At 33.8% G+C, this 24,360-nt stretch overlaps 4 protein-coding genes across 5 annotated transcripts; 1 reads left to right on the top strand and 3 right to left on the bottom strand.

Annotated features, from left to right (window-relative positions):
- Positions 1-6,842: 6,842 nt before the first annotated feature.
- On the top strand, positions 6,843-7,970 carry LOC129288262 (UPF0481 protein At3g47200-like). Its single transcript, XM_054924768.1, has one exon. It carries the CDS (start codon positions 6,843-6,845, stop codon positions 7,968-7,970), a length of 1,128 nt encoding a protein of 375 aa, XP_054780743.1.
- Positions 7,971-8,574: 604 nt separating this feature from the next.
- Positions 8,575-9,854, bottom strand: LOC129288856 (uncharacterized). Of its 2 annotated transcripts, none has more exons than XM_054925654.1 (2): positions 9,277-9,854; positions 8,575-9,190 (listed from the first exon to the last, which is right to left on the bottom strand). In XM_054925654.1, the coding sequence occupies exons 1-2, from the start codon at positions 9,662-9,664 to the stop codon at positions 8,850-8,852; spliced, it is 729 nt and encodes a 242-aa protein (XP_054781629.1). In that variant the 5' UTR covers positions 9,665-9,854; the 3' UTR covers positions 8,575-8,849. The 2 variants fall into 2 exon arrangements, with proteins under 2 accessions (XP_054781629.1, XP_054781628.1); XM_054925653.1 differs by having other exon boundaries at positions 8,575-9,193; positions 9,277-9,852.
- Positions 9,855-10,133: 279 nt separating this feature from the next.
- On the bottom strand, positions 10,134-11,885 carry LOC129288855 (uncharacterized). Its single transcript, XM_054925652.1, has 2 exons — positions 11,800-11,885; positions 10,134-11,620 (listed from the first exon to the last, which is right to left on the bottom strand). Exon 2 carries the CDS (start codon positions 11,566-11,568, stop codon positions 10,297-10,299), a length of 1,272 nt encoding a protein of 423 aa, XP_054781627.1. The 5' UTR covers positions 11,569-11,620; positions 11,800-11,885; the 3' UTR covers positions 10,134-10,296.
- A 1,785-nt stretch (positions 11,886-13,670) lies between these two features.
- On the bottom strand, positions 13,671-15,777 carry LOC129288934 (uncharacterized protein At4g19900-like). The gene has a single exon (XM_054925748.1). The coding sequence runs from the start codon at positions 15,709-15,711 to the stop codon at positions 14,116-14,118; it is 1,596 nt and encodes a 531-aa protein (XP_054781723.1). The 5' UTR covers positions 15,712-15,777; the 3' UTR covers positions 13,671-14,115.
- Positions 15,778-24,360: the final 8,583 nt, after the last annotated feature.

Here is a 24,360-nt window from a genome sequence, read left to right as displayed (position 1 = left end):
TATTTAAACATGGTTTTAAATCCTTAACCCTGAAACTAGTATCTTAAATAGTTTAATAATCATTCGTATTTCAACAATACTCTAGACGAAATTTCTATGAGGACCGGAACTATATTCTAAGAGTGCATATACGGATCAGAGCATGGACTTTGACGTACAATTAATCAACAATGCAGACAGAGCCAACCTTCTAATATAGAATTTTATCAAAAAAAAAAATCTACTATAGTACTACATATATATATATATATATATATATTAATTTGGAGCATGCTACTTCAACAACAACCAACAAATACATTATAAAAATTTATCCTAAGAAAGAATAGAAAAGTTCATTCAAGCTTTTGGCTGATTTCATCATCTTATAATTATATCATAGCTGTGATTAGCAAGTCATATGCGAAGTTGAAAAATGTGTAGAAAAACTGGGCAAAAAAGAATTGCTAATTACATTAATTACAATAGCTAGGGAAAACGACCACCCCCCAGCCCCCATGATGGCCAAGAGCTATGTGTTTCAACAAAGGCTCTTTTAGCTTTTCAATAATTTCGAAGGATCGAGGACTGGAGGAGGATGAAAGGAAGAAATTGTAGGACATGCTGCTCATTAAATTTTTAAATATGATTAAATATAAGATTAAGAGTTATTTTTATCCCTTAACTTTACCCGAAAGATAATCAGATATTTTAAATTTAACTATAAGTCAATTATATTCGTTTAATGTTAAAGAATTATATTCTTTGACGTCAAACCAAATGTAACAGATGGATAATGGTAATCAATATTGCATTACATTGCATTGCATTCTATTGCATTTCATTCATATATGGGAATAGAAATACAAATGAACCGCACGGGACTTCTTTTAGGAGTGTGAATTCATATTTTTACATTGAAATGTCAACATCTCAATTGATGATAATCTAATCTTTATGTTGCTTGGATTGTTCCAATAACTAGAAGAAATCAAAAATGTTGAAAACCAAAGCCATCAACACAGGACTGCAAATTCTTTAAACATAAAGCCATTTTCGAGGAAGACCATGCATTGCGTGCAAAATAAATCAAACAATAAAATATATAAAAATCGAATTCCAGCCACCTATATATATATATATATATATTGGACAAAACTAATGACTAACCTAGAGAGGTTACAGTACATTTTGATTTTATTATATATATATATATATTACTTGGAATTGCGTTACTCCATCAATCAATATTAATGCATAATAGAGAGAGAGAGAGAGAGAGTAGATCAATGTTAATGTGAACATACGCTCAGCTGAATATATAATCCTATGCTATAATGTCACGAACCCCGCAACCCGCAATCAACAAAGAATAGATTATAAACTACTAAGTGTTAAAAATGAAAGTCTACTAAGAGTGGCTAATTATTAAAACACAAGCCATATGATTCTTTATGATATGCAGCTGGGGGTGCACAATGTCCGGAGTCACGGGATTTTAATTATTCTGTTTCATTTTAAAGCATCCCCACACCCAACCTGACAATCAATAATACTCAATGATCGGATCAACTTGTATATGTGATTTACATATGTCGACTACGTCATTTTGGGGAAAAAAATTGAAAGTCGTTGAAATTAAATTACATTATTGCAGAGATATTACCAGCGTCATCTAAATGATGTCATCTCCATGAAGTCAGATTACAATGGATTTTGTTTATATGTTTTGAGAGGTGAGATTAGTCAAACTAGATCGATTACGGACCTCGATAATGGCATTAACAAATAAACCACCTGTAATGACAATTCATGTTGAAATATTTTCAGGTTTTAATTAAACAGGAACAGTTTTTTTATTTTTTATTTATTTTGTCAAGTATACGGATTGGTTAGCAGTGGCTTAGCAGTTAGCACTTTATTAGTAGAGCTTTACGTTCGCATTGAGAATTTCTAGTGTAGAAAAGTTGAAAGGATACATGATTTTAGTCATTTAAAGCACACATCTAACTTGAAAGTTTTGTAGATATTGTACTTAATAACAATTTTAAATTTAAATCTTGTTAAAATATGTAAAAATATGACTTATTAGATATTTATTAAATTAGATGTACAAACAAACATGCCCAATTGAACCAAGTATATATAGAAAAAAAGTTTTTAAGGAAAATTGTCCACATTGATGGAGCAAGTAAAAGAATTTAGCGAGTAAATTGAGAGAAATTATCAAACTAAGGTTAAAATAGATGTCTGTTTATAATTTATTAATTAAGTTATATAGTTAATACTTTATTATCAAAAATCGACCTTGTTAATTAGTATATCTATATATTATGTTCTAGTGAGTTATAATATGAGACCAAATTTTTTTTTTTAAAAAAAAAACTAATATATTTTCACTCTATCATACATAAAATTCTGTAGGAAGTTTAGATCGCCTGACGTTTTGCTTAAAGATAGTCATCAGTAGAGATGTTGGCTTCAATGAAGAAGTAATAATTCCCATTTTGATATTTGGTTCAATTTCACCTAATTCACATTCTGAATAGCCGTTTGTTATGTGATGACCGGCATTATATTTCTTCACAAATCTTTTGATTACAAATTTTAAAAAACTATGGTTGAAAAGTAAGAAAATACAATTCAAATTTATGTGTGTGTAATAACGGGCTTACAGGTCCTGAGCAATCAATAAGCCTAGTTAGGAATGAGGAGCAACCGTCCAAAAACTTGAGGAGGAGAATGAGAGATGAGCAAGATTAGTAAAAGAACAATACATCTTAATTTTAGACCTTAAGGCTCAAGTTTATGAGTTCTTTTTTTTTATTATATATTGATTATTAAGTCTAATTTTATCTGATATAAGACATTCCACATCATCTGAAACCCATTCATACTTGAACAACCTAGTAAATTCAAATCACAATAATCAATGTTGTAAAGTCTTAATTACTTCCTGATCCTATGAAGTGTTTCCTAAAGATGTTAAGATCAATTGTCAGGCGTGTTTTGTGATAGGGAATCTCATCTAAGTAGTGAGACTTGTTTAGGAAATTCTCTCACCTGATGAACTAGTTTTTTTTTTAGGATGAGCTGTTTCCTTGGCTTTATACTCCTAACAGCTTTTCTAAATGATATTTGGCTTTGATAGAGTAGATGCATGCCTTGGTTGCGAAGCTTCTCAGCTTCAGACAACTTTTTTGAGGCTCTTGAGCCTATTTCGGGATAGAAGTGTCTCAATCTTATCCTGTGAATATCATTAACTTTGGATGTAAAAAATTACTTCCAATTGAATCTAATGATAGTCAAATCCGAACCAATCAAACAATCATATATATATATAAAGGACTTATGCAGGATTGAAATCACAGTTACACCCATATCCAATCTGACCAATCGATGTCACGTCTTACTTCATCATTTTGTGAAATGTCTTCTAAAGATGTTAGATCATTATTAATGCCAGCCAAAGCGTATATCTGCCACGAATAATTGTGTCGAGTTAATATACCGAAGTTTTTTTGTGACCAGTAATATAACCCGGCCCGATCGAGTAAGGTAGTTGAATATAAAATAAATAAATTATTTTTGAGAACGATAGTATTAAAAAATTGAGTGAAAAATAAAAAAGATGTAATATGAATACTGAATTTTTTTTATTTTGTAATGAAAAGTGCGTTAATATTAAAAAATGCAACATGAATGCTGAATTATTATAGTCATGATTGTGATGACGGGAAGGATAATTGTGAAGTAATAAATTTGTGTATTGCTTCTAGTTGTTGCAGATTTATTTCTTATATAGCAAGTACTTCAGCAAAAGAAATATTTTGTTATTTTCACATTGAAAGACATTTTGTAAAAGATTCATAAGAGAAGATGACCTATGAAGATGGGAGATTAATATCTAAATTGATTAGAGAAGGCATAAATTATGAAGAGCTATTGAAAATGGTATCATCAATGATAGGAGTTGAAAGTATTGCAGCTAACTTGAAATTTATAGTGAAATTTTACTATTAAATGTCTTTTTGTATAGACGCCTGTACCGTATTTTTTTGTACTTGTGGAGATGATAAGTTATGTAAATAGATTTGCAGTTTACATTATTTTTTGGAAAGAAGACTGTAGAAGTGCTATTTAGGTATATGGGATTTTTTTTGTGTAAAAAGGGATGCAAATATGGTGTACATGTATTGAAATCAATATAATATAATACTGATGTCTATTTTAGGTTTAAATATGTGCAAATGTAAATGATGTCATCACATAAGATTGTTGAAGTCACTAACATAGCATAAGAATATTTCTACTGTAACTAGTGAAAACATATAACCTCACTTTGAAATAGATTTTTCACAGTATTTTAGACTTTGAAATGTAAATGCTGTCATAACATAAAACTCACTTTTGAAATGTTCCAAGGCCACTTATGAAAATACAAGCATCACTGAAGAAGTCAGTAACTTCAGTGAAGAATATGAATACTAACGTGACTTGTCAAATTGGGATATACTAACGTCACTTGAAAATTCACTAATCCAACTCTAAAAAATAGCTAACGTATATTGTGAAAATACAAAACCTCACTTAGAAATAGATTATTTAAGAAAAAATGACTTGCCAAACTAAGATCCAATAACGTTACTTTAAAATTCACCAACCCGATTTAAGAAAATAACTAACATATATTGAGAAAAAGTGACTTTTTCATAATGGTTTGAATATATTAGTTTTTGCGATTAAGATTTCCCTTAGCTATATAAAGTTAGAGCTTTAGAACATTTCAAAGTCTAAAATATCACATATATTATTAGTGATGAGTCACATTATATAAAGATTTTAGTATAAATTTAACAAGTCACATTAGTGTTCATATTCTTCATCAAAGTTAGTGACTTCTTCAATGATACTTGTATTTTCACATGTGGCTTTAAAACATTTCAAAAGTGAGTTTTATGTTATAACAGCATTTACACTTGAAAGTTTCAAATATTGTGAAAAAATCTATTCCAAAGTGAGATTTTATGTTTTCATTGGTTACAGTAGCAATATTCTTATGCTATGTTAGTGACTTCAGCAGTCTTATATGATGACAGCATTTACACTTGCACATATTTAAACCTGAAATAGATATCAGTATTATATTACACTGATTTCAATACATGTGCACCATATTTGCATCCTTTTTTATATAAGAAATATCCTATATACCTAAATGGTACTTCTACCGTCTTCTTCTCAAAAAACAATGTAAACTGCAAACCTATTTACATAACTTGTCACCTCTACAAGTATAAAAAATATGGTGTGGGTATTTATACAAAAAGTCATTCAATAGCAAAATTTTGCTGTAAATTTCAAGTCAACTGTAATACTTTCAATTCCTGTCATTGATGACATCATCTTCAACAGCTCTTCATGATTTATGTCTTTTTTAATCAATTTAGAAACTAATATCCCATCTTCATAGGTCATCTTCCCTTGTGAATCTTTTACAAAATGCCCTTCAATGTGAAAATAACAAAATACTTTTTTTACTAAAGTACTTGACATATGGGAAATAAACCTGCAAAAACTAGAAGCAACACACAAATTCATTATTTCACAACTATCCTTCCTGCAATTCCAACCATAACTATAATAATTCAACATTTATGTTACATTTTTCAACATTAACCCACTTTTCATCACAAAATAGAAAAATTCAGCATCCATATTACATCTTTCTTATTTTTCACTCAATAATATTATCGTTCTCAAAAATCATTTATTGTGTATTTCTATATATATAATTTATTAATCATCAAGAAATTTACTTTTTTCTTCACTATAAAAGAGAAACGATATAAGACAGTATTTATAAAAATCTAAAAATTCTTTCATGTGTGCATGATAGAGAAGATGTTAAATATAAGGAAGAAGAAATTGCAGATTTTTTTTGCGTGCATGACGAAGGGGAAGATGTAAAAAAAACAATCATGTAATTACCTATTATTAAGAGAGAAGAAGATGATGATTCAAATAATTACGCACTTCACTAATTTTTTGCCCATATTTTTCACATATGAAAATAGGTTTTTCACGTCCAGAAACAAGAACAAAGAATGTGACGTAAGCTAATTTGTTGTTTCTTTTTAGTATTTAGAAAAGGAGTAATTTTATAAAATTAAATATATTTTTTTATTTTAATTAAGGATCAAAAATTTTAAATTTAAGATTTTAAAATGTTATAATTTATAATTAGGTTTAATATGGTAGAGAGTCCTTAATTATCATTTTTCAATGTTCAATCACTTTTCTCTCTCTTCATGATTTTGCTTTTGAAGCCTTTTCTTTGCCCTTTTCAGGAGGCGTCTTTCCCTTTTATCTTGCCCTATGCCGCATTCCACAGTAAACATTAAATATTAAATAATGATAATTCATTTTATCTTTTTGCTGCCCTCTGCTTTCTTATACACTGAGCTTGCTTAACAATGAAGAAATACTCGGAGTGGGGGTCAAGTGCCGAGGCGGCCATTCATTCTTGTTTATCAACTCTAACCTTCTGACTGATAATCTGATACTTGCAGTCTTACCCCGCCCAGAAAATCTAAAGTGGTATCCAGCTGTAGCGTAATTCTGTGAACTTTTGGGGTTTTCGTTTGAAGGAACCATATCTCCATAATCAAAATCTCTCTTTGACATTTCCCATTAATTTAATAATCGAGCTCTCCCCTTTGACTAGCAGTTGCCCTTTCTAGTTTCGCTCGGGCTGTTGTGTTATTGACAATCTCTCATTAGACAGGCGTGAGCTTCCTTTGATCTTCATCACTCTAGCTTTACTTGCCTTATCCAAATCTTCCCAAGACCAGTTTCAGGCAATGGACGAAACCCCAAATGAGTGTTCTTGGATGCATTCTATCAGGGTCACACTGGGTTCTCTTGATCATAGGGAAGTTAAATCGTTCATAAGCAGCATTCCCAGCGTCCCCACTAAACTTCGAAAACCCAATGACGAAGCTTACTCGCCAAAACTCGTCACGATTGGACCCATTCACAGAGGAACCAAAAGCCACCTGCTTGCCATGGAAGAGCACAAATGGCGTTACATGCTGTCTCTACTTCACCGAACCCAAAACCCAGTTTCAGCCTTAGACAAATGTGGCACCGCCATTCTCGGCTTGGATGATGCTGTTCGTGCAAGCTACGGAGGTAACATCAAGTATGACCCCCACGAACTAGCCAAGATTATGCTTTTGGATGGTTGTTTCTTGTTAGAACTACTTCTTCGGTTGTCGCCTCCAGAGCTAATGAGTTCATTTGCCAATGACGAGATCCATCATGGTTCCGATCCTATAGTTCAAAACCAAGAGTTCCTTTTCTCTGTCCTTACGGATCTCACTCTGCTTGAGAACCAAATACCCTTCTTTGTTCTCAAGACATTAGCTAGGATACTTTTTCCCAGTGTCTTTACGAGGGATGCTGATCATCTTGTTTCTGATCTTGCACTCTCCCTCTTCGGATACCCTTTGATTCATTGTTCAAGTGTCGCCCACTTTCTCCATCTTTTACACCTATCCTCCGTTGTTGATGAAGGACAGAAGGTGAAGCAAGCTTACCAAGAACTTAGGCGGTGCGCTACAAGGCTGAGAGCTTCTGGGGTAACAATTCGGCCTGCACATGGCAAAATCATCCGTAGATTTGACTTCGGGTTTAAGTTCAGCAAAGGGGTTCTAGAAATTCCACCTCTGCATATAGTGGATACCACAGAAATTTACTTGAGGAACTTCATAGCTTGGGAGCAGAGTAGAATTGGAATCAACAGGCAGTTCACTTCCTATGCTCTGTTTTTCAAAGGGTTGATCTGTTCTCTCCAGGATATTGAGCTACTCGTCGAAAATGGAGTTATAGTAAAAGAAACCAAGAAAAGTAACGAAGATTTGCTCGAATTTTTTGGTACTGTCACAAGTGGGGTAGATCAAATGGATTCAAGTTACAGTAAATTATAAGACTTGAACACACACTCGACAGTGAACCCCTTGAGAAAGTTCCCTATAATGATGTGGCATTATTGCAGGCCGTGTGTCGCATGCATCAAGTACTTCTGCAAACGCAGCTATAGAATCTTGATTCGTGATCATATTCCTAATGTATGGAAGTTGATAGGAGTATTGGCAGCTGCTCTGCTGCTTGCTCTCACTGTTATGCAGACCTATTATTCTGCCCGTGACTAGGTAAAATTTGATGTAACCATGTTTATCAATAATGCAGATTCTTGTACCAATTATCAATATAGAAAGCGGTAGGAAGAAATTTTACAGACAATATTAAGACAACAGGTTTTGGCCAAAGTCAGCATCTATTAAGGGCAATAATTTCGACAAAACTATTTGACACTTTTATCAAACAGATGGAGTTCCACATGTAAACTATAATATTCTACTGCGGCAGATAGACGGCTGAGTGATTTTCAGTTATTAGAATTTAGAGCTGGGAGAGGCAGATTTACTGGGTCCAACTATCCCTGAAGCTTCTTATATGTGAGTATTTTTATACTAGGATATAAAAGATTTTGATATTATAAATATGCAAGAGAACCAATACACAAATCAGTGAAATCACAACTTAGGATATCATATACTTCCTCTTATTGTGATATGATTGCCAATTACAAGTTATATGCAAGAATCCCCGAAACAGAGTCTGTAGAAATGCATGAACACGAAGACTTCAGTTGTATGATTCCAACCAAAGCATATCTTTCAAACGTATTATATACCAGAAGTTAGATAACTTGAGCGTAAGTGAAATATTAAAAGGATTTGATAATTAGGTCGAGATGTTGGCTAAGCCAAAAAATTGAAGGGAGTTGCAAAATCAACCAGTAATTATAGGATATCCCTAAACGAGTTTTGGCTCTCAGAAAGTAGCTGCAGACCATTCTTGCGAAGAATCTCTGCTTGAAGCAACAACGATGCTCCCCTGTGAGCCTTTTGCCCTGCGCTCTCAATTATCTCATCAGTTGAGGAGCTCATAAGCTTCAAAAGAGATGCCGCATCAGCCATCTCAATCCCCACATCGATCGTAGGCTCCTCATTACACAGTTCTTTAAGCCGTTTTACCGTTCTTTCTCTATGGACCCTAATTGCTTGGTAGACTCCTCCGATCTTTGGTCTCTTAGATAATTGTTCAGCTGCCATCAAACCTATCGATCCCAGCTCAATCCGGTCTTCTTTCCTCCAGTTGAATTTCACAACCATGTTACTTTCATAAATTGCACGAAAAGAAAACGAACATTGAAAAATCGTAACACACCAGATGAGAGAGTCTGGCTGCTTTTCGCATCTAGCATCTCCAAATCGGTACGGGATTTGCTAGACATGGAAGATGGAGACGGTCCTGTATCAGCAGAATGCTTGCTTATTACAGTGGAGGGAGGGGAAAATTGCTGATTCTCTCGGCCGATAGTTTCTTGGAGAAGAGGAGGAGAGGAGCAAGAGGAGGTGTAGGCGAATTCCGACAATGGATTTGGTTTGAGTCTTTTATGGCCATTTTCGTGACCTTCAGCTTCAGGGTTCGCCTCTTGGGATCCACCGTCGTCTCCTAACGGCGAAGCAAGAGGCACGAATTTAGCGAAAGCGTTGTTGTCGCTGCTGCTTCTTTTTCTTTGGCTCTGCTTTTCAACAATGGTAGATTCGTCCATGGCTACGAGATGAGCCACAGTAAGAAAAGGCAAGGATCTCAATTTTCATGCTATGCTAACTTGAGAATACCGAGGCTACAAGAAAATCAAAAGATTTTGCCACAATTTAAGCTTATATTCTTTTCCCATGAATTTAACTATCAGCATGCTAAAAATGGAAGAAAAGCACAATTTTTTTGTTCTTGCATTTTTATATTAATTTCAGAGATACTGAGATATTTAGAAATTCTTCCATAACATAATAATCTTCAACTATTGACTTTTGATATCAGAATGTTTGATAGCTCATTATATTATATTTATACAGAATCCTTACAACAATATCCCTTCGCAGATTCTTGTGCCTGAACGTCTCAATGCCATCCTCGTATGCACTTTTAACTTCATGGGAGTTTCGAAGTACTGTTTTAGATTTATTTGTGTCATGGATTTGGCAAAATCAAATACAAGCACACTTTATGAAATGAACTTTGCAATTAACAGAAAATTCTTATAAAACAAAGCACAAAATTTCTCTCTTTATTTTGTGACGGTAAACAAAATTACAAACCGATAGAGCAGTAGATATCAAATGTATCTCTAAACATTCATATGCGAAGATGCCTCCATTCTTGTCTTTGAACCTTGGCACATCAACTGCCTGTGATATTGACACAGACAACACAACGCGCAGAGGTTAATCTTGCAATGACACTTCCCTGTTCTATCTCAGTCACTTTACTAATCTTGTTCCACATGTGAATTGTATAAGTCTCCCCATCATATAGTAATTCAACAAACCTATTTCCCATCAATTTGGCTTCTAATTCATTTTCTGGCTTCTTGAACAGCTTGACAATTTTAACCCAATCCACGGGAAAGAAGGCTTTTGGAGGCAAAATCATGAGGTTGTATCCTGGGGTGGTGCCAACTCTCTGTATAACTCTGGAGACTAAGTAAGGCCCATTATAACCCCATCGATTCCCATCGAAAGTTGTTGCGAATTCTTGCATAAAATCTATTAGAATTGGATGTTGAATGTCAAATATCATTACTGCACCATTTAGTCTTGACCATTTTCTAGTCACAGGGTCCACACTCTGGGCTCCTACTGCGTTTCTGAAATGTGTGAAATCCTTCAGAATTATCATATCCGCATCCATGTAGACTCCTCCATACCTGTACAACATTGCTAGTCTTATGAGATTAGATAGATTCTGGGACAAGGGGATATTACCAGGGTCTCTCTCCCCTCTTTTGATCTCTTCAAGCCATGATTCAGCTGGAGTGTCCTTGAACAAGAAAGGCAAATCCGGAGTAATTGCTGTGACTTTCAATCCGCGATCAAGAAATGGTTTCAGAATTCTGTATCCACGCACGGAATCCATGGTGTTTGATAGAACCACCAAGCATCCTTCCGGGTAGACTTTGAAGAATGAATCTAGAGTCAGGAATTCTCTTTTCCCAAATGATTTAGCCGGTGATAACCATATAATGTGAAACAATTCAGAACAGTTGTTGTTGAGGAAGCTCAGGACTCTCGTGTGAAAATGCTGTGATGAATTGCATGGTTTGAGTATATCAAGTTTCGGAAGTTGGGTTCTGAACCATGCCATTCTTTCTTCCCTGGACAAGTTTTCTGGTGGGACCAGAGGATCTTCCTCTTCCTCTACTTGCGCGACAATTGATGGTGATTCAACTGGTTCATCATCAGCTTTTGGAGTTTCTTTTTTGCCAAGAGTTTTCTGAATACTTCTCAGGCCATATGTGGCTCGCGGGGAATTAGACAAGATACTTACAACATTGATGACAAGTAAGAAAACCAGAAACATGATGGTGTAGTAGAGAACAGTAGATTTGGCTGGGCGGTTTCTTATCCAGTAATCAAAGATCTTCGGAGACGTTTTCTCATCGGAAGCAGCCATGACTGATTTGTGGGGAGGTAAGTTTCTTTGATGAAAAAATCGACGCAACTTTCTGTCAAGGAGAAACAAAAGACCTTTAAGAACTTTCATATAATGTGAGCTCTGAGTGCAGCTACAGAGGCATCAACACAATTTTAAACATATAAAGAAGTTTAGACATCACAAGTATATAAATCAATAATGGAGGAAATGGTGTTTAATGCGTCATGCATGCATGTGGAAAATGGAAACCTTTGTCATATGCATGTGTGTCTCTTGAAATAGCTAATGGGGCTCTTCTACGTTTACATTTGGATCAGTCCTAGTTCTTGAATTTGGTAATTTCAGTGTTTCATTCAAGAAAGGGGCATAAAATTCCACTTATTATTAGTGTCTTTGTCAAGGAATTTACTGATATTTCAACCTGGTTTAGTGCAGCATTTTATTTGCTGTTAACTTTAATGCGTTTTGTTGCCGTACTTTTCTATTATTTCCACGTTTTCATGTTTTAGTTTTCAACATGTTGCTATCATATTCTATCTTCACATTAACACCTGTTATTTTTACTTGGGATTTATATTGACAGAAATTTAATTGTAGCAATGTAAGGGCAAAGCAGATTATCAGCTGTTGTAGTAATGATCCATCATCGTTCATCGTGGTGCATGAAAAACATTTCTTTCTTTATCACTTTAATTGCCTTAACCATTGACGTTCACGATTAGTGGCCAAATAAAGAAGTAGATATTGATGCCATGATAAATCAATGAAATAGCAATTTGAATCCTCTTAACCCATTGATTTGACTTTGTTTTTTTTTTAATCAATATGTATTGACCGTTTATTTCGTTTAACTGGCCACAAACAGACCAAACGTTTTTTTTTATAAAATAACTAAATAAAAAATTATAAATTGCATTTAAAAAAAATAAAAATATGATTGATTCCTTTGTTCAGAGGAACCAAGGGATTCATATTCTAAGGATTGTCAATAATTCATCCAAGGCCACAGAGTCCAAACTTATAAAAACATCAATAAAATGAGAAATGTTGAGAATTAAAGTTAGAACTTAAACTTCACAAATTACAATGCAGTTTATCAGTATTTAAAGAGAAAGACTGACCCTTTTGAAAATTATTGGAAGCCATTAGTGCCCTTTGTTTTTACAATCTTACAATGATTTACTTAATAGCTTCGCACACATCATCGTTACCGACACCCGTTAATCAAATTGATCCCATCATTATTTTTTGTCAGGGAAATAAATATGTCATGTATGTAATCTGATCCAAACAGCGAGAAGAATTAATAATTTGTATTTATTCTATTTATGTATAATAATTTTATAGGAAATCATACTATTCATAAGGCGTAAATTATGCCGGCTTTTATATGGAGAGCTCAGTATAATACATGAAACCCACCATTTAATTTAATATTAAGTCTTGGAATATGTTAATTATCTTCTAGTTTGTTGTCAAATAACTTCATTTTGGTCGAAGTTGTCAAACAACTTAGAGTGTAACATTACAAGTTTTGCTTTTTTGTGAGAACTCTTCCTGCTTCTAAGATCTTGTTGATCTATCACAAATAAAGGTGAGAATTCTGTGCTTCTTCTTGTTTCTCTGATAATGGTTGTTATCCTATTCTTGATGTTAATGTAGTTGCCTAATTTGGAGTTCCTTTTTTTCTATGTGGTTGATGTTTAGGCTATTTTAATCACCAATTAATAGTTTTGAAATTTTTATTCAAAGTGCTTTGATATCATGTAATCATGTAACTTGACTGGCTTGTATCCATTTCTCATTATTCAGAATCATTTATCATTCAATGAAAACTTGTCAATTGGTTGACAAGATCGTTTTTAATGCGCACAATCACATAGCATTACAACGGAAAAATTAAATAAACTCATCTAGCATAGGCTAGCTTATAGAATACTAGATTGGCCGAGCTCAACACATATACAAAAAATAAATAAATAAATAAACTCATCGAGCATAGGTTAGCTTATAGAATACTAGACTGCCCGAGCTCAACACATATGAGTTTGTTTATGAAAATAGCTAACCAGGTCTTGCTTATCTGGTTCAAGGCTTGAAAGTCAAGTCCAGAGGGTACCTTTGAACTCAAAAAACATTTATATATCTTTTTACTTGAATATATACATCAGGGAGAAATTATCCATAAAATGCATTGATCAAATCAGCCTTCAACCTGCAAACTGGTATGTCATAAATGAGAGAACATATATGTTCTGCACTTATGCCTCCTACTAGAGACTTTAGCAGGAAGGATTCAACAAAAGATCTCTTGACTGCATAGCCTAGTAAATAAATTATTATGGTAAAATCTGGTAGTTTTGGTCCCCTTATATTCAGAAGAATCTAAAGATAATAAGTTGATCATCTATAATTACTTTTGCTAATAAAAAAAGAAACAATTCAATGTGTAATATTACACTTTTGCTTGATCTCTGTGTCCCCCCCCCCCCCCCCCCAGATGAGATAAGTTGACACTTAAGGAACTAGTAACGCTTTTCTTATAGCTGAGTAACCTTGTTCCTTTTAACTTCTTGTTATGCCAGCACAAACAACACAGTGTTGTGAGATTATTCTAGCCATCACACTTCCTTCTTCAATCTCTAACTCTCTGCTTCTCTTGTTCCACAGATGTATTGCATACGTCTCTCCTGCATACAACTCGCTGATCTTGCTCTCCACCCATCTTGATTCTGACTCGTTCTCCGGCTTCCTGAAAAGCCTTCCAATTTTATACCAGTTCACAGGGTAGAATGCTTTTGGAGGCAAAATTCTGAGATTGTTTGCTGGGATGCTTCCTAATCTCTCTATAACTCTTGAGACCAAATAAGGCCCGTTGTGTCCCCATTTATTCCCATCAAAAGTTGATGCAAATTCCTGCAAGAATTCCAACAGAATTGGATGGTTAATATCAAATATCATAATTGCACCATTCAATCTGTTCCATTTCCTAGTCACCGAGTCCACACTTTGTGCTCCTATCACATTCCTCAAACCTGACATGTCCCTCAGTACTATGATATCTGTGTCCAAGTAAACACCTCCGTATTTGTACAAGAAGGCTAGCCTTATGAGATTAGCCAGATTCTGGGACAATGGGATGTGTCCTGGATCTTTAGTTCCAATGTTCATCTCTTGAAGCCATGCTTCTGCTGGTGTGTCCTTGACCAAGAAAGGCAAGTCTGGTGTGACTGCAAAAACCTTGAAGCCTCGATCGATAAGGGGTTTCAGAATCGTATCCCCTCGTTTGGAATCCATTGTTCTTGATAAGATGAGCAGGCATGCTTGGGGATGAACCTGGAAGAGTGTGTCCATGGTGAGGAAATCTCTGTTCCCAAAGGACCGTGCAGGTGAAAGCCATATGATGTGAAACAGCAACAAGCAGCCTGTGTTGATGAAACTCATGACTCTGCTATGAAACTGCAGCGATAAGCCGCTTGATTTCAGAATCTTCAGTTCTGGAAGTTGTCGTCTGAACCAGGTCATTCTCTCTTCCTTGGACACATTTTCCGGAGGTATAAGAGGATCTTCTTCTTCATCTTCCTCTTCCTCTTCTTCTTCTTCAGCCTCTTTCTCTTTATCGTCTTCACCATTTTCTTTCGCAGAAAGCTGGGAAGCGTCACCACTGTCGACAATCGTTGGCTCAGACGGTAAATCAGATTGAGGTAACCTTAGTTCATCCGCGGATTGCTGAACAGTCTCTGTCTCTTCACCATTTTCTTTCGCAGAAAGCTGGGAAGCGTCATTGTTTATCTGGGAAGCGTCTTCGAGAATCGATGGCTCAGATGGTTCATCAGATTGAAGTAACCTTAGTTCATCTGCGGATTGCTGATCAGTCTCTGTCTCTTCATCGTTTTCTTGACGAGAAAGCTGGAAAGCGTCGGCATTGTCGACATTGGATGAGTCAGTGAGTTCAACAGGTTGAGGTAAACTGAGTTCGTCTGCGGATTGTTGAGCAGTCAGATGAATGGTCTGTAGGATTGAAGAACTTGAGAAAAGTTTCTCAGCATAGACGAAGAAGAATATAGCAATAAATGAAATGATGTAGAAAAGAGGGGACTTGGTGGTACGGCTTCTAAGCCGATAATCAAAGAGCTTCTGAGACATTTTCTTAGCTCCCATTTTTTTTTTTTTAACGGAACAGAGGAAAAATGGAATGAATTAAAAAAAGAAACAAAAGGCTGCTTGTTGCAGACTTGCAGGTGAAAGAGCTAGAGGAAGAAGAAGCAGTTTTTAAAGATTTTCTGAGGCGGTATTCGCATAATAAATTAACATTAAAGGGAATCATCACAACTATGGCCCACCGCTACAATGAGATCTCTGATGAATGTTTGAACTAGGATCATTTTTGGAAGGAACAATGTTTTACATGTACGGAAAAATTATATAATTAACATTATTTATTTAAAATATTTGTTTTCAATTAAATTAAAATATATGTATATATTATTTATAAATTATTTATTATTAATATTATTAATGTATCAAAATTTATTTATTTTGATTTAATTGAATGAAAGTATATTAAATATATAAAATTAAATATATATATATATATATATATATATAAGTCTTACCTTTTGCATAAAGCTTTCTATTGCCTTTAAATTATATGGTTATACTCCATTAATCAAATGGCCCCATTGGACCCCTTGGATTGAGAAGTGAGGGCCGGCCATATGTGGTTTGAAATTGATAAAACTCGCAATCAAAACCAGCAAAACCGGTGGACCCGTTTAATGCCCGGCCTTGATAATATTATTATTTTGTTTCCCACGTATTAAAAAATTAGGAGTATTTGTTAAAATCGAATTTCCTCAATGTTTAATATATATGCTCTCTCTATCTGTCTCTTTTACAATAAGAGAAACTACTCTGCGTTTGTTTCATTGTTTTTTATTATAAAAAATTACAAATTTAAAAAAAGTAATTATATTTTTCTCAAATTATTTTTCATAAATTGATAATATCATTAAATTAGAAAAAAAATAAACATGAATTAGAAGGTCATTTTAGTCTGAACATATCAATTTTAGACTATATTATAAAGATTAACTAACTTTATTGAATTAGTTGAAATTCTTTTATATTTAAATAGAGGGGGTGTGTGTAGTCAAGAATAATGCTGTGAATTTTTTAAAGAAAAAGTGATACATGGATAATTCAACTTTAAATTTTAATTATTTTTTAATCTATATAATGATGAATAAGTGATAACTTAACATATAGTAGTACTGTAGTTTGAAAAATTATTTTTTAAAATTTTAATTATCTATATTTACTATGAAATTCCTTTCCCTTTAATTTATAATGTGAGAATGAAGTCAGCTTACTTACAGAAGTTCGAGAAGATGGGGGCAAAGTCCTAGTGCATTTTTCTCATAAATAAATGAATGCATTTATTTATTTATTGGTTTTCAATATTGGCTCTTTCGAAGCCGCTACTACTTGTTAACGACATTAAATCCTGTCATCAATACGTAAATTGAAATCGAGAACGATGTTCGACTCATGCATTGTTTATTTATAAATTTCATGGGCTTTCCATATTCAAGATATAAAGCCCACTCACTTTTTTCATTTATGATCAAAATACATATACTTGAAATGAAACAATGATTGAAATATTTTTAAGTAATATTATTTTGTATTAAAAATATGTATCTACTTTGGTTTTACTTTTAATATTTTTATTACGTGATATATTTAAATTTTTTAAGAAGATGATTATCTTATTTTTATGAAATACACACACATGCAGAATATTTTAATGGATAAATGTACAAATTTAGTCACAAATTATTTTTTAATGAGCACTAGGTAAATTATACTAATACTATAGAGTAATGCAAAATAAAATATAAACTATGAAAAATGTAGTAGCTAGGACCTTTTCTTCCATATGAGTAGACGCCCGTTAATTGACTAGTTATTTGACTAAAAAAAAAATGTGTGTAACTCACTAAAACACCATTCTTTTGGCCCTTCCTCTGAAATACCAACTCCTCCATTATCATCCTCATCTATCATCTTCGCACAGCAAGATGAGGGTGTGGTTGGGAACATTTGAGACAATGGAAGAAGCGACGCAAGTGTAAGATCTAGCTTGCCTTTATGAATTATTGAAATATGCAGGCACGGTGATGATGCCATTCTTAATAGTTTGACTTTGAAATGCTTTGGCCACTTCTTTCATTTTCATGCGAACCATGGAGGAGATCTCTTTAGGAGAAAAATGTTTCGCTTCACGTTTATAATGAATAACAATCATAAGCTTATTATGGGCATCGGAAACAACTTTAAAAGGCCAGAACTTCATGTCGTTTTGAATAGAGGCATAGGAGAATCTCCATCCAATAAGCCATTTCACATCGAACATAGTGTTATATGGGTTCTAGGGAACATGATTCTTCGCCTTATCACCAATAAAACACTATATGTTAGTGAAAGCTACATAAGAAAGAGTGGTTTTATTACCTTAATCAATCACAATGATCTTGATGCGATTATTTTGCCACACACCAATGCAGTTGTAGGTGGTGCTGAGGTCAATGTTGATGGACTTTTTTAGTAATGGATGCCTGTAACATTCTAAATTTTAATCCCTAGATTAATTAAGTTTCATAATAATGATTAAGTAAAATAATATGGTATGTGGCTAGGGAGGTCTAATGACTAGTGTTGGTTGTGTTTCAACCCTAATTATAAGTCCGGAGTAAAGTCAGACCACTCAGGCATCGAAATGAGAAGGAATCAAGGAAGAAGTTTGTTATGCCACATGCCGCAGCGTGAAATACACCTGCTGCAGCGTATAGATACAAATGAAGTGAGAAGGGGGCATCTTTGTGCCATGAGTCGCAACGCATGCAACGTCCACCATAACACACGGCCATTTCTTGCAACATATCAGTTGCAAATTGAAGCAAAAAACTAAGAAAAAAAGGAGAAAACAAAAGACCAACAAGGTGCACTGCTAGGGTTCATTCTTGAGTAATATTTGGGATGTTTTGGAGGTAGAAATACTTAAGGTAAGTGCCTTAAACTCCATTTCTTCTCATCCCTTCCACATTTATAAGTTTTTTATTAGGGTTTGATAGTAAGAGATAATTTTTAGTTCATATAGGTTATGAGTCCAAATTCATTAACTCAAATAGAGTTAATGAGAGTATATTTGAGTATCTAAACTTAGAAATACTGAGTTTCGAGATTTTTGGCATTTAGACCCCATTAATATGCGAATTTAGCATTTATTAGGGTTGTTAGAAGAGTTGTAATGCCATTAGTAAGAGTTTAATAGTTCATTATGTTATTGGGGATTAAAGAGAATTAATGAACCCAATAGGTAAGCCCAAACATATATAATGTGGGCATTGGGTAAGCTAGAAATGGAAAGTGTAATCAAGAGATGTGTGTTTGACATTATTGATGAAATTCAACTTAATTGATTATAAATTGAGCTCTTGCAACACTATTGTGACTTTGGAAATCAAGTTTGGAAGTTAGAATATTGAAAGGTAAACTTTTGACATCTCAAAGGTTTAAGATAACCAGAAGAATCTTACTTTAAATAGTTATATGTTAATTGCATTGTGGTGTTAAATATGTGTTGTACATGTAAATTATGTTTTGTGAATGCATGTAATGTGCTATGAAACTGTATGATTATGTAATTGTTTCGGTTTAAACTAAAATGCAAGAGATTGTGAAATAAGTTTTTGAGTGTTGATAATGATAATGATGAGTGTATTATGATTGAAAAAGATAATATATGTGTTTATGTGAAATGAGTATTGGTGCTTACTTGGATAGCGCACGATCATGAGCCTAATGTGTTGATTGTGATAAGGAATAAATGAGAATGTGAATAGAAAGTGAGCATCATACATGGCATGATCAATGGACGGGAGATCACTAAGGGATTGGGAGTAGAAAAAATTCATATAATATTTAGGCTGTCTTTCGATGCACTAGGATATAGCCTTATCGTACAATTTGTCAAGGAACTAGAACCTAGCTATCTTCACTAGTTTATCAAAGAGATTAGCTTAGAATATTTGACACCCCATAGATTTAAGAGTAGGAAAAACCGTGGTCTGAGATTGAGCCATGTGATCTTTGGCCGAGTCACATCTCACAATTGGTGAGCTTGAGTAGTCTAGTCATATGGATGAAGATAATAAGAAGGATATAAGGTCATTTAATCATTACCTATATGATTATATGACGTGTCACATATTTTAACTGTGGCAAGTCGTGTTGATATATTGGGTCATAGTTACATGTATAAATGTCTTGTGACAATGTATCTAGCTTTTGTGAAGTGAAAATGCGTTAACTAGAATGAGAAGTTATGATATGTGTTCAAGAATGTTTTAAGAACTTGTGTACCTAGTTCTCAAGCGGTTGCTCTTCATTCTTAACAAATAGTATCAAAGCTAGGTATTGCCTAGAATCTGTAAGCCCATTATTGTGCACACATTTGAAGCCCAAAATGGGACTGGCCCTAATTGTAATAGAGACTTGTGTGCGCCACATTATTTGGAGCCTGCAAAATGGGGTGGCCTTAAAAAGACAAGGGATTTAGTGTTTAGGGCGTCTTTGATATAGGAAACTTATGGACTCACTTGAGAGAGAAATTATTAGGTTGTTCAAGTATGAGTGGACACAAGACGATGTGGAAAGTCTGACATTGGATAAAGTTGGGCTTAATAACTAATATATAATAAAGAAGAAGGACTTATAAACTTGAGCCTTGAAATTTTAAGTTAAGATATGGCATCTTTCTACTACTCTTACCCATCTCTCCTTTCCCCCTAATCTCAGGTGGTTGCTCCTCATTCCTAACAAAGCTTGCTATAGAAATTTTGGACAAGTCTCTACTGTAAGTTGAATTTTCTAAAATCTATGCAACTTACCAAAAAGAATATCCAAGTAGCATTCGGAGTTCTACTCCGATATAGTATATACATACATACAAATCAAAATACTTTAAATAAAGATCTTACCTATATGATTCGTGAAGTGACTCCGTAACAAAAAAAATGCTTAAATATTTACATTAATTCACAATGTAATTGGAGCAACAAAGTGCTTCTTGTCTCAAGGAGTCCCATAAGGTCTACTGAAGAGCAGGTCCACTTCTACTATCTGAATGCTAGAAATTCTTCCAATAAATAACGTTTCTAAATAATAATAATAAATAAAAATGATAATTATAAACATATACAATAAGAAACAAGAGGCTAATCTAATTACCAATGGGGTTAGAAAATAACAACACAATTTATCTTTGATAATTGAGTAGCAAAAATAGAAAATAGAAAATGAAAAATGAAAAATCAAAATCAACAAGGAATATATATTTTATATAAAACAAATTATAAAAATACAATTCTTAAGAGTGAAAATATATCTTGAAAAACTTATTTTCTATTAGGACCTAAACAAAATGAATAATAGATATGAACACATAGTCCACGAGAGTAAGTAACACCCGATGTAGCTAGAAGCCATGGAAAACAAGCATAAGCATAAAGCTCATGAATAACAGGCATGGATTATATTCATAAATTTTTATCCTCTTTTCTACGTGTGTTGGCCAACATATAGGGCTAGCATCTCCAATATATCCTACTAGCTAAGTATGCCATGGCGCACTAGAGGTTGAAGAAATTATCGTTAGCAACCAATATTTTGTATTTAGTCCTATAAAACATTTTTGTCTTGCATGGAGTCAAAAAATCCTCATAATTCAAAAATTTTCCTTTAACTTGTAAAATGTAAATAACTTTTTCATATATAATTTATCTGATCCTTGTATGTATAATATTTTTAAGAAAATATTAAAATACAATACCATAAGAATACCTCCATAATTAAACTCAAATAATACATAAGGTAATTACATACTTTAAATCAGCTTAATTTTAAGGTACAATAAGAACATTTGTTTATAATAATTAAAATAAATAAATAAATAAAGTAAGAGAAATATCATCACTCTTTTTATTAAGAAACATTATTTACTTACCTGATATATCACCTCATTCTTAAAATTCCCTTCTCACAACTTTAATCAAGCTTATCTTCTTCTAAAGTCTCTATTAAATATAATAAAATTTTAATAAATATTTTTACAAATTAAACATTTTTTTCTTGTGTATCCTCATTTATGCCTCCGAATTCTCCATTTTGTTCTTAACCAAACTAATTGTATTATTATAATATAATCTAAACTATACTTCTCAAAATCATCCTTTGCTAAGAACCAATGTAAATAATATATGCATATCATGGTCTTCCATACAGAAACCAAAAACTTAAACCTTCAATTTAAAATTAGTCAAGTAGCAATCTTTATTTACATGTATATCACTAATTCAAAAATAAAGAATTTAAAATTCAACCACCATGAATGTCCAGCAACCAACATAAGACACCCATACTGACAGCATAAAAGAAAAAGATGAAGAAATCAAACTCACTCAATCAATATTCAACATCAGTGGAAAAGGTGAAAGGAGAAGAAATCAACTATGTGCACAGGGGAGAGAAGCAACTTAGATTTGGACTTCTAATAGTAACAGCCCAACTACTCGACGTCCACGCATAGAAAGAAGCAAAGAGGAAGAAGTAGTCTTAAGTCTCACAAAACCCACTGCCTCAACCTCACCAGTGAGCAAGAAAAGAAAAGAAGGGAAGGGATGGAGGCAGAGAAGAATCTGGTGAGGAGGAGCGACGGAGAACAGTGGAAAACTGTTAAAGGTTGGACTCTCTCAGCTGATTGAAATGAAGAAGAAAAGGGGAAGGAGCAAGAATATTTGAACAATGTTGATTGTGTTTTGTTTTTTTTAAAGGGCATTAAGGTAAATTCACATGGTTAAAAGAAAATAAAAAAAAATTGCTCCTTCTATGGCTAGAGATTTAAACTTGGTGTCGGAAGGTTATTACCACTAGCATTTTTTTGTGGAATAAAACTAAAAATAAATGCCATAAAGGCTACAGATTTTTAGTCAAAAGAGGGGAAAGTCCTTCATCATTCTCCAACCTTTGTGACAAGCTTGGAAGATGATCAAAAATATAAAAAAACTCCTAAATTATGAGACTTTCTAGCTAACAAATCAACATAATGATTATGTTCCCAATACAAATGATGAACTTCCATAATCCAGTCCTGATTGAAAAACATCTTCACATCAGCTATAATATCCTTGAATGGGTGATTATCAAGAAAATCTCAAGTTAGGAGATTGATAGCTTCAATGGAATCAGTAAAGAGATTCACTTTCCAATTTCCCTTATTCCAGCAAAGAGTTAAACTATGAAATATTGCAATAACTTTAGCTATAGTACAAGGGACATTCACAAGTTTACAATTAAAGCCTTGAATCCACACTCTTCCATCAGACCAAGTTACACCCCCACAACCAGAATGACCATTAGATAAAATTGAGCCATCCACTTCTAAATTCATGAATCCATTTCTAGATTTATACTCAGCTCTAGGGGCAGCTCTATCATAGGATAACAGAGGAGCTCTCTAAATAAGATCATGATCACTATAAGCTTTAAATAAAGTAGACATAACCATACTTTCCCTCACATCCTCCTATTTGTGAAAAACTTTTTTACATCTAGTGACCCAAATATCCCAACATACATAACTAAACAAAGTAGCCTAATTTATCTTACTAGTATAGTCTTTGCATGCTTCCTCTGTTAAGTTCCATTTTTTCCAATCCAATCCTTGCAAGCTAGTAAAAATACTCCACTTCTCATATCAAACATATGCTCACCATCGAACTCTAGCTTGCCGGCAGTCTTTGAGCAAGTGCATTGAATCCTCAAGTGTTTCACAGCCATATGGGCAGTTCTAATCTGCCATTGCCCTTCTTAACTCTAAGTTCATAGTTGTGGGTCCTTCCATGAATAAAGAGCCAAATAAAAGACTTTATCTTTTTTGCTATCGGCCATGTCCAAAGAATCTTCCATGTGCTATCCGCATTGCTCCTTGTACTTGCAGTCACAAAATTATAAGCAGGTTTAATAGTAAAGCAACCATCAGTGGAAGGCTTTCATAAATGTTTATCCTCTCCTCTCTCCTCGTAGGGTGGATGACCACGAATAATATCGGTAACAGTGTTTGGATGGAACCAAAGATCAAGTTTAAAAGTATCTTAATTTTCAAGCTCATCAACATAGTCAGAAACAAATTCTTGTCTATCTATAAGCCCTTCACTCCCTGGTATTAGCTCAATCAAAGGAAAATTAAGATCAAACCAATTTTCAAACTAAAAGTATGTGTTATTTCCATTACAAACCTTCTTACCAAGCCCCTCCTTTAAGCTATCCCAAACAGTGCAAATCCCCTTCCAAGTTTGCGAGTTTCTTCCTCTCTTCTTAATTATAGAAACATCCTTGTCTCCACACCCATACTTGCTTCTAAAGACTTTAACCCATAAGGCTTCCGTACTTGTGACTAAATTCTAACAAATTTTCATAAGGAAGGTTTCATTCTATTTGATAAGATTCTTAATTCCTAGTCCTCCCTCTTTTTTCTCCTTTTGAATATCATTCCAAGAGATTAGATGAATTTTCCTAGCTTCGTTCTAGTCGCCCCAGATGAAACTCTGGCTATATTTCTCCAAATTGTTCAAAATCTTCTTCGATAGGAACATCGTTTGCATATGATACAAAGAAAGGGCAGATAGAAGTGCTTTCGCTAAGGTTACTCTTCCCACTATATTCAAGAACTTCCCTTTCCAGCTTGAC

The sequence above is a fragment of the Prosopis cineraria genome, unplaced genomic scaffold (genome assembly GCF_029017545.1).
Source record: "Prosopis cineraria cultivar Desert tree isolate PC_DT_omini unplaced genomic scaffold, ASM2901754v1 PC12, whole genome shotgun sequence".
Classification (NCBI taxonomy): domain Eukaryota; kingdom Viridiplantae; phylum Streptophyta; class Magnoliopsida; order Fabales; family Fabaceae; genus Prosopis; species Prosopis cineraria.
Note: the sequence above shows the minus strand (reverse complement) of the source record. Positions and strands in the feature narration are given on the sequence as shown.